Raw genomic sequence first — 17,862 nt, 5'->3', positions numbered from 1 at the left:
TATGAGCCTGCTTCTTCCTCTCCCACTCCCCCTGCCTGTGTTCCCTCTCTCGCTGGCTGTCTCTGTCAAATAAATAAATAAAATCTTTAAAAAAAAAAAAAATAGGTAGAAGACATGAACAGACATTCCTCCAAAGAAGACATCCAGATGGCCAACAGACACAGGAAGAGATGCTCAACATCACTCAGCATCAGAGAAATGCAAAGCAAAACCACAATGAGATACCACCTCGCACCTGTCAGAATGGCTAAAATCAAAAACACAAGAAACAAGTGCAGGAGAATGTGGAGAAAAAGGACCCCTCCTGCACTGTTGGGAATGCAAACTGGTGCAGCCACTATGGAAAACAGTATGGGGGTTCCTCAAAAAATTAAACATAGACAAAAAATTAAACCCTACAATCTAGTAATTGCACTCCTGGGTATTTACCCAAATTTACCCAAACAATACGAAAACACTAATTTGCAGGGAGACACGCACCCTTATGTTTACTGCAGCGGGACCTACAACAGCCAAACTATGGAAGCAGCCCAAGCGTGCACCAATAAATGAATGAAGAAAGAAGATGTGATGTGATATATATTTATACACACACATACATACAATAAAATATTCTTCAGTCCTAAAAAAAAGAATAAAATCTTACCATTTGCAAAGGACATGGATGGATCTAGAGTAACAAGTTATGCAAAAATAAGCCAGTCAGAGAAAGAAAAATACCATATGATTTCACTCATATGTAAAATTTAAGAAACAAAGCAAATGAACAAAGGAAAAAAGTAGAGAGAGACACAAACCAAAAAAATGTCTCTTAACTATAGGGAACAAACAGATGACCAGAGGGGAGGTGGGTGGGAGGATGCATGAAACAGGTTAAGGGGATTAAGAATATATTTACCTTGATGAGCAGTGGGTAGTACATGGAATCGCTGAATCACTATATTGCACACGTGTACTCTATTGTACACCTGATACTATAACACTGTGTGCTAACTACACTGAAATTTTTTAAAACGCCGCAAGTATAATTTTATTATCAAACTCTGAGGAAAAAAATTAAAAATAAAAACAGATCATTTCAACTTATAACTATAAAAGCAAAAATACTAAATAAAATACTAGCAAACTGATGTAAAGTATTTGTTTAAAGAATAGCACACTATATTAAATCAAGTTTACCACAGGAATACAACATGGTTTAATATTTTAAATGTATTAATGACATCAACAAGCAAAAGGTCCAGGATCATCTTAGTTTAAGCTAAAATTCATTTAATAAGGTACAGTCTTACTAAAAAATAGTAAAATAACTAGAAGATATTTATTTTTCATATTGATTTTAATACTGACTGAAACCTACAGTCAATATTTTTTAAAAATGAGAATAAAACATATATGCCAACTATCACATTATTTTATAGGATTGTCCTAGAAACTCAGACAAATGTGGTAAGAATAAATGGTAATCCGATCCTTAGAATTAGGTGTTAGCTAGATGTAAGAGAAATGTACTAAAATGAACAGCTTTCCTATATACCAGAAATAACAAGTTCTATTTATTAACAGAACATCCAGTTCACCCGAGCAACACAAGAATCAAATACCTAGAAAATCTCAATCAATACTAAGTGCACCCATAAACATGCATATATATAAAATCATACATATATAAAATAGATGAAAAACTTTACTAAGAAGTGTAACAAAAGGCTTAAATAAATGGAAAAACATGCTATGTTCCTGAGTGAAAAATCAAGTTTATTAAATCTACTATAATCCATACCCTTACTCAATTTCAATTACAACCCTAATAAGATATTTCTTAACACAGTGTATCAGACTTCATGTGAAGGAAGAAGGAGATAAAAAGAGTGAACTCCTTCCCTCTGCCATAACTGTCCGTCCGCTTCACTACTTTAGCTCAGACTCACCCCCCTGGATTACCGGACACACCTCTCCACTGGGCGCCCAGCCCGTGTGCAGGAGGAAGTTTTCAATGTAAAATTTGAACCTCTGGCACACAAGCCTCTCTGCCTCTGTCACCTTCTCCAGCCTTTTAAGTGGTCATCCTCTTCCCTTTCATACGTCTTACCATCACTAACCAAAGCTGTTAGAACTGAATGAACAAGTGGCCCTGGCTACCGTGTAACTTAACACCCACCAACTCCTTCTGTAAAGCCCATCCTCCTATTCCTCTTCTTCAAAATTCAGTGGAAGTGCTCCTTCCTCTAGAAAGCCTTTTATGACTTCCTCTAGTCACATTTATAGCTCCTAATCTAGATTTTCACCATCTTGTGCACCAACCCACGAAAGCACTTGTCACACGGCTCTGTAATCAGTGTAATCTCTGTTGGTCCGCTCCACTAGAACACAAGGAGCAGATAAAACAACAGGGGATGAGGAAGTAATGGAGCAGCAGCAAAAGCATGAGAATACCCAACAGGATGTCACTGAAGACCCTGGAAATGAAGGCATCCAAGTAAGAACACTACTTCAACCTCAAAAGAATGAAGACGACTATCAAAATGTCTGTTATACAGCTGAAGATTGCCCTTCGGAAACTCAGAAAAAGCAGATAGACTCTACCCACCTACAGCTTCGATTAGTCAAAGTACCAAGCCATCAAGAGGAAAGGACAGAAAAACAGCCTTCACCCTTTCTGGTTCCAACCCTTCTTCCTTCTTCCAGGGATAGAAAGAGTCTAGTCCTGGTTATTGAAAGAAGAGTTCCACTAAGAGTAAAAAAGACATAAACAGAAATAAAAATATAAGAGAAATAAAAATATAAGCAGAGAAAATAAAAGTAATAAGCTTGCCAACTCAGATTCTAGAGTCAGAGATATGAATGGCTTAAAAGGAACAAGAGCTAGCTTCAGGCAAAAAAAAAGAGAGAGTAGTAAGAAGTTCATACAGCCCCCAGGTCTCCCTCGCCATGTTCTACTCTTAAACAGAGAAAGTCAAGGAATGAACTCCATCTATTGTCACTTGTCAGTACTTAAGTCAAAAGACAATATACAGAACACTGGCAGAAAGAAAAACAGATCTTAAAAATGTCAAGGCTATAGGAATGGAAGCCATGAACCCACAAAAGGTAACATACTATGGATGCCCAATGGACAAGAGACAAAGGATTCTGCCCAAGGAGCCCGCCATCATTTATTCTAACATCTACCAGGAACCAGTGCTACCACCCTAGAAAAGGTGCAGCTTATGGAAACTTGGTTAGACTTTCACTCCACACTTACAGTGAATTGGGGAGCAGGGGGAGGCAATTCCTATTGTCATCAGATCTGACCCTTTTTCAAAAGAGAGGAAAAAATGTACCATGTTTTTATGCATTCAAATACTCACGAATTTCCACTACCAATGAATGTGGGTACAGACTATGTTAGGCACTTGGCAGGACCAGGAGAGCAGGCACGATCTGGAAAGGCTGGTATAAAAATGCTGAAGGGGAAGGCGGATGTGAGGAAGAGTAGCAAGATGAGGCTGGAGAAGGTAGTGCTGCCACACCATCCACGGCCTTATGAAACATGTTTTGAAGTTTATTTTAAAAACATTAAGAGGTGCCAGTGAAGGGTTTTAAGCAAGTAAGTGATTTAGCCACACTTCTACTTTTTAAGTTCTTGGGCTGCAGTGTGGAGAATGAACAAAGAAAAGTAATCTGAAAAGGAGGAGACCAGTTAGGAAACTGGTAAAGCCAATCAGGTGAACAACAACTACTATGAAATAAAACAGTGAAAAACACAGCAAATACCACAGTATGATGACCACCAGTCTGGAAAAGAAGGAATAACAATATTTAGAAACAGCCACCACACAGTCTTACCCCCTAGAGTAAATCTACCACTGTATTTGCACCCTACCTGCCCTACCAACATCTACCCAATACTATCCCCAACCTCTCACCAAATAAATGCTCTTTCCACACTATCCCAACTATATCAACCAGCTGTCCAATTCAGTAACCACTTGGCCCATACGGCTATTTAAATTAATTAAAATACATTTTCAAATTTAGTTCCTCAGTAGCAACAGCCACATTTCAAGTCTTCAACAGCAGCAGATGGCTAGTGGCTACTGAGTGCCCAGCGTTTCCATCCCTGCAGAAAGATCTATTGGATGGTGCTGGGCTACAGATATACCTAAATCTGCCACTTTACTAGGTAAGCCTATTTAAAAACAACACATTTATCTGAGAGGCACCTGTGAAGGCAGACTCGGCTCACTGTCTAATGCCCAACACCTTGTATATTAATAAGCTTCACAGTGTAGTGAAGAATCATGGTGTACAAACCACCAGACAGGCCCTGCGTTTTGGCTCATTAATCCTCACTATGCTCTGAAGAAATAGAAAAGCAGCAGGCATCACCCATGTTTTATAGGTGAGGACACCAAGGCACAGAAATTAACCTGCCTGAGGCTATAAAGTCAATAATGGAGTCACAAATAAAAGCTGAATTCCCTAACGCCCTGACCAGTGCTCCATTCATTAAAGTAGTCATGGCTGATTTAAGAACCCAAGGACGGAAACTATTCAGTTTCACCTGACCCAAGCAACCATTTGCTTTATCAAATGGCTGGCTGTACCCACAGGAGGGTCATATCTGTTGGTCCACATGTACATATATGTCATGTGTGTGTGCACGCACATGCACGCGCAAGCCAGGAAAATAAAAACACAGAAAAACAGGTACCCCTTGAGTTTGTCCCAGCTATCTCATCACATGTGAGAGAAAATAAAGATATTAGACACACTTACTGAAACTAACAGCACCAAGGTATGGTACACTCCTGCATTATTAGTTTTTCAATTATGCTATAAAAAATTACAACCTAGAAGCTCTGCATTTTGTAACTCTTGTCTGCCTCTGTAGTCAAAGTAAGCATGACTTTCGTGTGCTCTTTCCAAACCCATATAAGCAACGGGGACATGAAGAGACAGTTCTTCTATTTCCATTTCAACTCCCTCATTAACTGAAAAGAGTAAAATAATATATAGGGAGACATGCACAAAGTTCTAGATTAAAGATGTAAAATCCACATACGGCAACTGCTTGTGACGCTCCTGACAACACGACTCTAAACTGCAGCCGCCCGCGTTCACTAATGCATCTCCGTGCCTGACACCGCAAAACAATTTACCCCGAGTTTCATATGAATGGTGTGAAAAGTGTAAGAAATAACTCGATAGCACTCGCCCAACATCTGAATTCTTAACAGATTTTAACTAAATATGCAGAAAAAGCATAAAAGTAGGATTTTTAAAACAAATTCCTGTGGGTACTGACTCAGGACTACAAGTCAACTAAACAACAGTGTTCAAGCTGAACGACTTACACGGCGTTCCTGGAGGCTCCGTAGGAAAGTAAGAGCTTGACTATATCCAAGTGCCCATTCTTGGCGGCATCATGAAGCGGCGAGTCGTTCTGATAGCCAGTGGTGTTCACCAACGCCTTGTGCTGCAGCAACAACTCCACCACCTTCACATGCCCGTGATTGCAGGCTTCGTGCTAATTAAATAATAAGAAAAGAAGGGAGAAAAGTGATGAGGAAGAACGATGCATCGTATCATAATAAAATTGCACTTTTTTTTTAAAGATTTTATTTATTTATTTGACAGAGATAGAGACAGCCAGTGAGAAAGGGAACACAAGCAGGGGGAGTGGGAGAGGAAGAAGCAGGCCCATAGCGGAGGAGCCTGATGTGGGGCTCGATCCCATAACGCCGGGATCACGCCCTGAGCCGAAGGCAGACGCTTAACGACTGCGCCACCCAGGCACCCCTAAAATTGCACTTTAGAAAAATAAATGTGAACTCAGTCAGTAAATTGGTTCTTACCTAAATACTTATACAGACTGTAAGTGTTGGCTCAGAGTAAGCCCTGTTAATAATCTTAATGATAAGATACACGATGATCAAGATCTGTGCAACTGATGGGAAAGGGGGTTATTTATCTGAGCCTTTGGTCAACAACTCTTTTTTTTTTTTAAAGAAGAAAACGCAGTTGACCAACTCTATATATGTATAAACCAACTCTAGTTCCTAAACTGCTCCATAGTAAAAAATTACAAACAACAAAAAACTTAGAAAGTATTTAACAACTAGATCATGAATAAAAAGTAAAATTCTCCATGGCTGAATAGAATTCACTGAATCAGGTACTTAGCCATATGCTGAGTGGTGCACCCACACATATACATAACCACCCCACAAAGTGAATATCCTGGAGAGAGTATTTACAAGACAACCTCTCCATTTGCTGAAGCTACAGATTACTGTATGGCTGGTGTCGATGGTAACAGAAATAACAGAGTAAGTGCTTAAAAAAGAATGAATGATGAAAAGGGTAACAATGCAATGTTCAAAGATGCCTCACGTGCAAATCTTTCCTTATGTCTAATGAACTGAAAATGATGCTACTATGTTGTCCTCCAATAAATTTCAGGCATTCTGTGTTTTTTTAAGTACATCTATTCGATTCATAATAAGCACTACCACACAAAATGTCTGTACGTCTATTTCTAGGAGAAAGGAAGCCAAATTAGACATCAGGTCCTCTAATAAATCACTCACCAAACTTTACTACAATTTACCTTACTGGCTTAAAACAAAAACAAAAACAAAACAGACGGGAAAAAACAACAACAAAAAAAAAAAACCTGACCTTTCTTTGAAAAGGTTAGCTAGCCTGTGGAGTCAAAACAGCAGAGGGACTCCGACCCAGACTAAACCCTCCCAGCTTAGAAATCTGCTGGGAAGTTCCTATTCAAAACTGTAAAGCTTGTTTATACCTGGCCTCATGAAAATCTCCCAATTTCTGTGATAAATTTCCAGATCACAGGGTAAGGGCTTCCACCTCCTGTGTTGACAGCTCTACGGCCAGCTGTCTTCAAATTGCCCGCAATGAGCCCAGGTAGCACTTGTCCCCATGTACTGGTGCCATTCCTTTTCCAGACTGTACTTCACATTGCATTTTTAGTAATAATAAAGATTTTTTTAAATGTTTAATCCAAGCCAAGATGTTCTACTACTTCTATATGTTTGCAATTAGCTAGGATATCAATGAGGCTACAACGGATCCTCAGTAAGAATCACTGCCTTGTGATACCCTGTTCTGACCTCTCTTTGTTCCAAGAAATCTGGTTCTTTTTTTTTTTTTTTTAAAGATTTTATTTATTTATTTAGCAGAGAGAGAGACAGCCATCGAGAGAGGGAACACAGGCAGGGGGAGTGGGAGAGGAAGAAGCAGGCTCATAGCGGAGGAGCCTGATGTGGGGCTCGATCCCAGGACGCTGGGATCACGCCCTGAGCCGAAGGCAGACGCTTAATGACTGAGCCGCCCAAGCACCCCCCAAGAAATCTGCTTCTAATGACATGTAATGTGGCAAAAGGGAGTCTGCTGTCAGTTCTAGTAGTTACCTCCACATGTTAGCTGCATTCAGCATATAGTATAACCAGATTCCTAAATCTAAAGGTAGTCGGTGAAAAGGGAGCCAATTTCTTGCCTGTCACAACTGAAAAGCTCAATGAAAAATCATCATTTTCCATTAGTTGGTGAAAATATAAGTCCTTCAGATTAAAAAGAGGGTGAATACTGCAGAGGATAATATATAGACAACTACATAACTATAAAGTATAATAACTATAAAACATAAAATGAGAATAAAAAACAAATGGAAAACTACCAATGGTGTCCATCCAGCATGGTCTTTAACATTTGGGTCACTTCCGTTTTGTAAGAGGTACTCAACAGAAGGTATGTCGCCCTAGTAGAAAAATGAAAAAATAAAAAGAAATTAAAATCATCAAGAAAAGAAGATATTGAGATTTGGGTTTGGTTTGGTTTGAAGCTTCTGTCTTCTTAAAGATAGTATCAAACTTAAATCTTTTCTCTAATGCCTATTGCTCATGAATAATAAATAAGAAGTCATGTATGGATGAACTGTTCTGAGGTATCAAATCATGAAGTCATATAGTCCATCCTTGAATATCAAGTACAAAATCCCTGCGATTAGCAACCCTTATCAAAAGTCATTTCAAAATACCAAATAAAGGGCACTAGCCAAAAATCAACTGATGATAATGAAGTATTTAGTCATCACTTCATTTGTGAAAAACATCCTTTTTGAGCTTGCATTAAAATGATTCCCAAGTACTGTTTAAAGCAAAATTAAGACTGAGAAGGTTACTCAGTTACAACTGCCAAAAGTTGTTATCTTATTGACAGTTACAACATTTATCCCTAATACATCAATTTAGTTTACATTCACCTGATTTGCTCTAAGGTATTTTTCTAGGCAAAAGCCAGGCTTATTTTCTCCAAATACTACTGACACAGCTTACCCTGAAAAAGCCTGAATAAATAAAAGTTACATATGGCAAAAGTTACCTATGACAACGCTGTGTTAACTGGTTTTATAAAGAGCTTCTTTAGGGAGAAGGAAATCTCTCCCATTCCCACTTCCAGCCCCAATATTCTTCTGAAATGAGCTTCTCCCCTATTAGATTGATTATCTAGAAGTCATTAAGTCTCCTAAAAACAGTAACTTTTATTTGCTTGTTTTGGGATACCTCTCAAACACAGCAAATCTTAAATGATAGCTTACTTAGTTTTCTAAAAAAAAAAAAAAAATCCATTTGCAACATACATCTTTATGTTTCTAAATTAACAAAATGACCCTAAATACTTAATGGATCTAAAAACTAAACATTATATATGTTTCAAATCAATTGCTTCAATTTCAGTTAAAAAAACCATTTTCCCATAGTTTCTTAGGGGTGCAAATTCTATACCTCTAGTACAAGTTAACATTTATTTAGCAACATTTGCTCTGTCTTCAATTCCCAATAAAACCAGGAACATCTGTCAAGATACAAATTTGAATTTTTTTAAACAATCCCATGAATATTGAGGCAGATGAACTGCCAGAACCACATACATTCATACATTCCCAACCTTCAATATGAAAGTACACACACACACACACACACACACACACACAAAGCCTTCTGAAAGATTTTCTCATTCTAATTCTACACAGTAGCCACAAAAACATATTAACCTAAAGAAGCCCATCAAATAATATAAACACAACTGTGGGATGAAGAATCACAGGGAACAGTCACACAGAAACAGACAATCGAAAGACTAAAAGCAGACTCTCTTGTAAGGTTGCTGGACAGTGGTGTTTTTCTTTCATGTCACCTCGTCATACTATCCAAGTGTCTTCTGTTAACGAACCATCCCTAGACTTCCCCAAACACATACCCAATTTGCAAACTGCTTGTTATTTATACCCAATCTGCTTTCTCCTCCCTAGTACTTAAAAGTTTGTCATAATTCATTGGTCTACTTTATGTAAATTTAATGTCATGCACATAAATAAAATTACGAAAATTAGGTAAGAGTCCACAGCAACTGAGTAAGCTTGAACCAGTATGAAGTTTCTGGGAAATAAATTAATTTCTGCTTCTGATTTCTTTAAATTACTGTCTTTGCTAACAGTATTTTCTGAGTAATAAGTAATCACTTTTAGACTCCCCACAACTTAAAAGAATAATTGAGATTTTCTTAAACCACAGCAAGAAAAAAAAATCATCTAAGAAAAGTTTTTGCCAATGCTTGTAAGAAATTTTAAATGGATTTGGTATTTTCAAGTAATACCTAAGAGGCTGAAAATAAAGGGAGATGTGTACCACAATCACTTTTCTTATTGCTAACCTTTAGTTCAAAAAGATTCTTCACACATCCATACATGTTACAGCAGTATAAATTAACTTTCCAAACACACACACACACACACACATTTTTCTTTATTATAAAGATTAGCTCTTCTAAAATACAATTAAGAATAAATATCTTGATAAAAATGGTACAGGACATTACAATAATGATGACTTACCCCAAATGGTTAAGCTTTTCCACATAAATGAACTAACCAGCTACATAAAACTTCTTCCTTTGGCAACTAGGTATTGTTAAAAAAAATTTTTTAGTCATCCAGAATGAAGCTCTAAAATATATTAAACAAATTTCTGGCTTCTCAGACTTTACTAAATAAAATATTTTCACAGATGATTCTGACAACCTAGCCCATGATGCTAAGTTCCTGATATTAAGGAGGTTCAGTTTTTAAAAGGGGTGGGTGACAGAGGGAAAAATGGATACTGAGTCTAAGAGATGTTCTAGAAATTAAAATCTTGAAAAGATCATAGATGCGAGTTTGCTTCTGAGTCCTTTGCTACTTTCTCAGGAAGGTAGCAGGAAGGACACGTAGGAACATGACTTTACGCACAACATGACTGCCTTAAAATGAATTACAAAGTCAAACCCTGAAGGAGACTCCTCACAAGGGATGTTCTCTCTACCCAGGAGATTCCCATCACCTTTATTATGTTAAGTATATCATGCCTTGTAAGTTGCCTTCAAAATATGATTCATTGTGTCCGCATTTAAAGTGTATCATGACATGCCAAGGTCAAGCCTTTCTTCTATTCCATGATACATTCAATGCTGTGGCATGAATTATGAGTGATCATTACCATTTTAAGAATCTGCTAGAAATTTGAGGATGTTTATTCCAGAAACTACAAATCTTCAAGCAAAGGTGACATAATAAGATAACAAATCAAAATTTTCTCTATGTCTAAAGAAATGTCAAATACTAAGTCTTTAAAAATTAAACCAGAAGAATAAATAATGAGTGCTTGTCTGAGTTTCTACTTAGGTGTAACACTTTCTCATAAAATCTCACATTTATAACATAATGTTCTCAGGAGCATTTTAGCCATAGGTGACATTCACATTCAAATACAAATAGAAACACGGGCAATAAAGAGAACCGACTGGATCCCAACGTTTGTCTGGTTAAATGAGAACATGCACAACATCCCAGACATCATATTAATGAATACTCTGCTTGAAATTCCACAGTGTAATAAAACAAAAGTATAAATAAGGAATTCAAGAATAATTCTGTGTGGGGTTTGCATTCAAATAGTGCTGAATGTCCAAAACCTAGATGGCTCACCTGTAAATCCATGATTCTGAGGGAAAAAGGATTTGAGAACTAATAATACAAACAGAATTTGCCAGCAGTGCAGTAGATGTCTAGGATCAGGCAGCCCGAACTTCAGCAGTCTGGGTATTTACTAAGACCCTTCTACTGCCAAGTAAGGAAGTTAGCAAGACAAATAAGGTAACAGATGCCTTAAGGTAACTCAGGAGTCCACTTCTAGGAATTTAACCTAAAGATACACCCACTTAAAAAATAAAAAAATTTTTTTTAAAGATTTTATTTATTTATTTGACAGAGAGAGAGACAGCCAGCGAGAGAGGGAACACAAGCAGGGGGAGTGGGAGAGGAAGAAGCAGGCTCCCAGCAGAGGAGCCTGACGTGGAGCTCGATCCCAGAATGCTGGGATCATGCCCTGAGCCGAAGGCATATGCTCAACGACTGAGCCACCCAGGCACCCCAAAAAAATAAAATTTAAATTAAAAAAAAAGAAGAAGAAAAAGAAAAAACACGAGAATGGCCCTCAGCAGAAAGTCAGCAAGAAAACAGGATCTCAGTTCTCCAACCACAAGAAACTATCCAGTTCTGTGCAACATCCCAAATAACCAAGGAGCCTCTAGAATGTAACACCACTGACAAACTGATTTTAGCCCAGTGAGACCCATGCTGGCCTTCTAACCCTGTATACAGAACTGTAAATAAATAAATAAATAAATAAATAAATAAATTGCCTTGTTTTAAGTCACTCAGTTGTGTTAACTTGCTGTGACAGCAACAGGAAACTAACATGCAACGGTCAGGGCAAGAAAAAGTAAGTAACTCCCACTAGGGTAGTAGCTGTGGAAAGGTTATGGCCAAGAAGGATCCAAGGGGTGGGTCCGTGGCAAGGTATTAAAGAACTTTATTAATAATGTTGCCAAGGTCACAGATGATCTGTAAAGGCATAACTGCAGCAAGAGAAGCTAACTAGCCCTACAGAACTTCAGGGGGGAGGGAGGTCTCGGTCTCTACCCTCAGTGCACACACACCAAGCATGTACCCTGCAACCGTGCACTTTTAAAAGCTGACCGGAACAACAGAAATGGCAAGTCTACGAAGACACTTTGGGGAAAAACAACAGGCACAACAACAACAACAAAAATCTACCTTTGACAGCCAAAAACCTGGTACTGCCCCTTATCTGCCTTGGCTGCCTGAACTGTTCTCAGGTCTACATTCCGTTCAACCACCGTAGCTCTTTCCTCTCTCCCTGCTCCTTGTTCCATTTTTAGTATGTGAACTTCAGAGTCACCTCAAATCTTTTTCTGAAGTAGGTGGGCACAAAACATAAAAGCAGAATCACAATATGTGGTTTTCTAGTACACACAGATCATTCATTCTTGGCAGCAAGTGAGAAAATTAGGGCAGAAAATGAAATGAATACTATTTATAAGAGAAAAAACCTGATAAATCCACTGCTTTTTTTCCCCCCAAGTATTTGTTCTATAAAATCAGCCTGGGTGGGGCATTTACACTCAACTCACTAACAAATTTTTAAGAGTGTGTTTTTGTTAAACAGTGATTTAAAAAACAACCGAAATCAATTAGCTTTTCTTAAATGTACTGTATCAGTACAAATATACTGTATCAACTAATGACAATAACAGTATTTGTTAAGTTCAAGAGAATCAAATGGGTAATTTTAATACTCGCAAGACTTCCTACGTAAACTAACAATCCGATAAAACTTGTATGAAGCAATCTTCAATGGAGAAAATTCACAAGATAGCATCATATTTTTTTCCTGGTCTTAAGAGTCTGTGTCTTTTTTCCATTGCTGAGGCCAAGGTTGGCAAACTATGGCCTACAGGCCAGACACATGATTTTATATGTCAAGTTTTACTGGCTTACATATTGTCTGTCTATGGCTGCTTTTGAACTGCGGGCAGACATGAATAGTTGGAGAGACTACAGGGCCTGCGAAGCTGAAAATATTTATTCTGCCCCTTTAAGAAAGAGTTTGTCAAACCACAGCCTAGCTCCTGGAGATCTTCATTAGTAAAGATAAATTATTACTATAGTTAAAAGAAAAATTTCTCTACCAATGTAAACAGAGGCTTGCCTGGTGGTCTGAAAATAATTACCAGAAAGTAAAATGTAGAAACTAAAGCAGTCTACATTCTTACGTATTAGTCAGAAAAATGAAAAAATTATTATTATGCTAGCAACTTATGTCTAATGAAGCATTTATAACATTATAAAGATCATAATAGCTTTATGTGCATATATATTAAATATATAACAAGTAGGACAAAAAATATAGTCTGATTTTTTAAATCAAGCTTTGCAAAAAATAAAATATAATCAGGACAAACTGAAAATTCAAGTTGTTCGAAGGATATGTACATAGAGACGAGCACGTAGTCATGCTGCAGTTTTCCTCCTCCCAGTATCAGAGACAGAGTATTCTACATTCATCATTTATTAGAAGATAAAGCAAGGGAAAAAAAGAAAAAGAAAACCCTAACAGATGGGGAAACTCCTTTTTGTGCTTTTCCCTTTCTCCATACAAAGTAGAGGAATGCCTGGACTCAATGTCTACTCCATGTTCTTCCCAGATGTTTCATGTTGCTGACCAGCCCTATGTTTGAGGGTCTCCAATGGCTTCCAGATCTCCCAAAGTTCTCTACCCATGCAAAAGGCCCAAGGATTTCCTGGTGAATTTACTAAAAGATCATAAAAGCTATCCTAATTCAGTACTAAGCTCTCCCATATTTTATTTTGATAACACTTGCATGAAATCACAAAGTCTATGAAGCTATGGTGCTAACTCTCCCCATATGTGCAGTTCTGGAGTCGGTTGCAAAGATGAACCCTTGCAAGTGTATCTCATGCCCGAAGAACAGGCTAGGTTCCCAAAAACTCACACGGCCACAGCTCCAGTGTTGAGGCAGTAAATAAAGAGAGGTAACTTTAATGAACAGGCTAGGAAAAGAAATGGCTGGCTGTGGGATACAGACAAACTCATTCACGGCCAACCATGGGAGCCATTTCTGAGAGTCACATATCCAGGTCATTGGAAAAATGTACAAACCACATCCTTCAACCTTGCAAATTCTGGCAGTGCCCACTATAAGCATCTGACATACAGAAGTTTGTCACTTGCCACACAGTCCCTAGCTCTTTGGCTAGGTAAAGACATGCTGCCAGCAGGAACCTGGCAATTATCTACATTCATACAGCAGGAGAACGTGGTAAAAACTGAACAAAACTATTATGGAATAGACCAATGAAAGCCCTTGGCAAAATAGAAGCTGAAATACTGAAATATTAGTTTTCTAATCATGCTCCTCAGGCCCAGGGGCCACTGCTCTAACAGGTGGGGATGCAGACCCTGTGAATTTTCTTCTCTGGTTCAAAGGAAGTGTCACGTGCGGTAGGCTAAGTATCCCAGTCATCTCACGTCATTGTTCATAGGCCCCACAGAAACTGTTTTATGGCTGGTCTCATTTCAAAATTGTTATTTCGGGGTAAGCATCCTACCTTAATTGAAGCAATATGAAGCAGAGTCTCTCCTCTATGATTTCTTTTCACAGCCATAAGGCTACTGGGTGACAGCTTCACGGCTGCGGGGCTAGACATCATCCGTCTGTAACTCGGGCTGTTCAGCGCAGAAGGCGGTGTACCTGGTGAGAGGCTCAGGGACTCGTCTGATACATTACTGTTTTTCCTCCTTAATGTGTCACCAACTTTGAGTTTGCCTGAGGGTGGTGAGGAGTGGCCAGGCAACGGTTTGTTTTCTGAAAGCACTATGTGCTGCCTACTGGTGCCAGGAAGGCTGCTTCTGCACCTCTTAGCAACGGGACTGGACCGTCTGCTGCGAAGCCCACGTCGCCCGTTGGGACCTGATGGCAAGGACGGCTCAGGTGGAAGAGGATTCCCGCGGACATTCTTCTGGGGAGTCACGTCTTCATTCCTGCCCTCCATTTCTGGAGACTCTATTTGCTCAGCTAATGGTAAAGAGACTTCAGCGAAGCTGCTAAAACACTGTGATTCCGTGACAGAGCCACTTGCTAGTAAGTCTATTTCACCATTTGTCTGAGGACCAGCAATAACAGACGGTTGGCTACAGAAAGACACCAGCTTTTCCTTAAATTCCTCTTTGGAGTCAAGTTCACCATCTTCTTTATCTGCCTCTAAGTTCCATTCTTGGTTGATTTCAGCTAAAGTTTTCTTTTTTTGTTTTTTTCCAGATTTTGTAGAAGCCTTTTTAGCCCTCTCAGAAACACCTGTTGGAGGACTTGTAGAAACAAATTCGTACATGGAAGCCTGCTGAGCATTCTCATCATTTATCACTTGAGGCTGAGTTTGCACTGAAATTTTACTCACAACATATCTGACCTTCTTACTTCGAGGACTAAACCACATTTTTATTGAATTCTTCTTATTTTCTGCGTCATTAAATAAATTTTCCCTAGATGCATCTTTTTTCAAATCTGATGATAAAAAAAAAAAGAAAAAGAAATCTGTTAAATGAACTTAACCTCCCCCATCCTGAGCTCACAAAGAATTGTTTCTAGTCCTCCTAAGTTGTATCACATTTCTGTACCTCTTTCTCCCCTCCTAGACTATGAACTCCTTGAAAGCGGATATTCACTTACTGAACAAATATTTACAGAACCTATTTTAATTCCAGACAACATTCTAGGGATTGGCGATACAACAGAACAAAACATGGAACTTAAATTCCACTGGGGATGGGCAGAATATACAAATAAATAAATGGAGCATACAGCATGCTGGCGGTAGTAAGAGCCATGGAGAAAAGATATACTAGATAGGTAGGCAGGCAGATATGGGATTTAATAAGCAGTAGTCAAAAAAATTAAGACTTGTTAAATGATGCTTAATTTTTTTAAAAGACTTATGGAAAACAATCAATACACTACAATAATCAATAATCCACTACAACAATCAATAATTCACTACATGGCCAAATTAAAGGAAAACCATATGATTTTTCTCAACAGATACGAGGGGGAAAAAAGGCAAAATCCAATATCCATTTATGATTTTAAAAAAGAATCAGCAAGTTAGGAATAGAAAGGAACTTCTTCAACCTGATGAAGGACATCTACAAAAATACACAGAGCTACTATCCTCCTTAACAGTAAAGGACTGAACCTACCATTTTGTTCCTACTATCAAGGAAAAGGCAAAGATGTCTGTTCTCACCACTTCTATTCAGCAACATACTGAAAGGTCTAGATAGCACATCAAAGTAAGAAAAAGATATAAAAGGCACACAGACTATACAGGAAGATACAAAATTTTATCTATTTACAACTGACTTGCATCACTACATAGAATATCCCAAAGAAAAAATTTTTTAAATTAATGAAACTAACAAGTAACTTTAACTTACCAAGGTCAGAGAATACAAAGTAAATATACCAAGTTCAACTATATTTCTATATAATAACAATGAACAATGATATTTTTTTTTAAATGGTAGCATTTACAATAGTATGAAAAGAACAAAGTACTTAAGGTAAATCTAACAAAGTATGTACAAGTTATGAAAATTATAAAACACTGTTCATGAATAGTTAAGACTCAAAATTGCTAAGATGTCAATTCTCCCCAATAGATCTATAGACTATAATATAATCCAATGAAAATTCCAGGCTTTTTTTGTACGAATAGACAAGCTGATTCTAGAATTTACATGAGAAAGCAAAGGAACTATAATACGGAAGGGCAAAGGCCTAGAATAGCCAAATCAACACTGAAGAACAAAATGGAGGACTCACACTGCCTGACTTCAGACAAAATGAATCTAGGGGATTAAAGACAACAGTCACAACTCTTTAGGTCCATCTAATATAACCTCAAGCTATGTAAACCAGAAACTCAAGGGAATGAATGAATACAACTACATACTCAAATATATTCTTGAGCAAAAGAAGCCAGATACAAAATACATAAAAACAGCTAAAATCAATCTGATATGTTAAGTCAAAATAGTGATTATCCAATAACTATGGGGAAAGGAGTTAGTGACTGAAAAGGGGCAACAAGAGAGGCTTCTGGAATACTGTTGATTCTTCTGGGTAAGTTCAGTTTGTGAAAATTCATGAAACTACACGGTTATAACGTGTATACTGTAAGAATTTTTTTAACTTTTTATTAATAATCAGATACTAAAACACAAAGATTCAGTAGAGTTTAAAAAAGAAAAGAATCACTGCCCCTAGTGCCCCAGGTGCCACATTTTGTGGGTGAGTATTCTTTTTTTTAATAAACTTTTTTTTTAAGATGTTATTTATTTATTTGACAGAGAGGGAGCACAAGCAGGGGGGAGCAACAGGCAGAGGGAGGAGCATGTTCCCTACTGAGCAAGGAGCCTGATGTGGGGCTTGATCCCAGGACCCCAGGATCATGACCTGGGCCGAAGGCAGACACTTAACCGACTGAGCCACCCAGGCACCCCGCGGGCGAGTATTCTTGTACAAACACCTTGCTGTGTTAGCTAAGGTCATCAAGGAAGGCCTCTCTATGAAGCTCACTTCCAAGCTAAGACCTCAAGACAAATGACAAAAGGGAAGCAGCCACATAAGGATCTAGGAAAAGTGGTTCCCAAGTAGAAGGAAGAGCAAGTGCCAAGATCCTAAGTTGGAAAGGAGTTTAGCACATTCAGTGGACAGAAAGCCACTGTGGCTGGAGCTTGGAGAAGGAGCAGAAAATTGAGTCTGACAGGTAAGCAGAAGCATTCTATAAAGAGCTCAGCCTCAAGTTTTTCTGCTGGTGTTCTTCATTCCATCAACCTCTGAAGTGGGAGGGCTTGGGGCTTCTTCATCCGCAGT

General features: G+C 38.3%; 1 protein-coding gene across 2 annotated transcripts in view; it reads right to left on the bottom strand.

Annotated features, from left to right (window-relative positions):
- Window positions 1–17,862, bottom strand: part of BARD1 (BRCA1 associated RING domain 1) — a 76,228-nt gene that overhangs the window by 31,922 nt on the left and 26,444 nt on the right. For both annotated transcript variants that reach the window (XM_040641081.1, XM_040641088.1), the window contains exons 4-6: window positions 14,540–15,492; window positions 7,688–7,768; window positions 5,340–5,512 (exon numbers count right to left, since the gene is read on the bottom strand). In XM_040641081.1, the coding sequence (XP_040497015.1) occupies window positions 5,340–5,512; window positions 7,688–7,768; window positions 14,540–15,492 (1,207 nt within the window). The remainder of the gene's footprint in view (window positions 1–5,339; window positions 5,513–7,687; window positions 7,769–14,539; window positions 15,493–17,862) is intronic.

Source organism: Ursus maritimus, unplaced genomic scaffold (genome assembly GCF_017311325.1).
Source record: "Ursus maritimus isolate PB19 unplaced genomic scaffold, ASM1731132v1 scaffold_1, whole genome shotgun sequence".
Taxonomy (NCBI): Eukaryota; Metazoa; Chordata; class Mammalia; order Carnivora; family Ursidae; genus Ursus; species Ursus maritimus.
The sequence above is the reverse complement of the archived record's forward strand: the minus strand, read 5'-3'. Positions and strand labels throughout refer to the sequence as shown.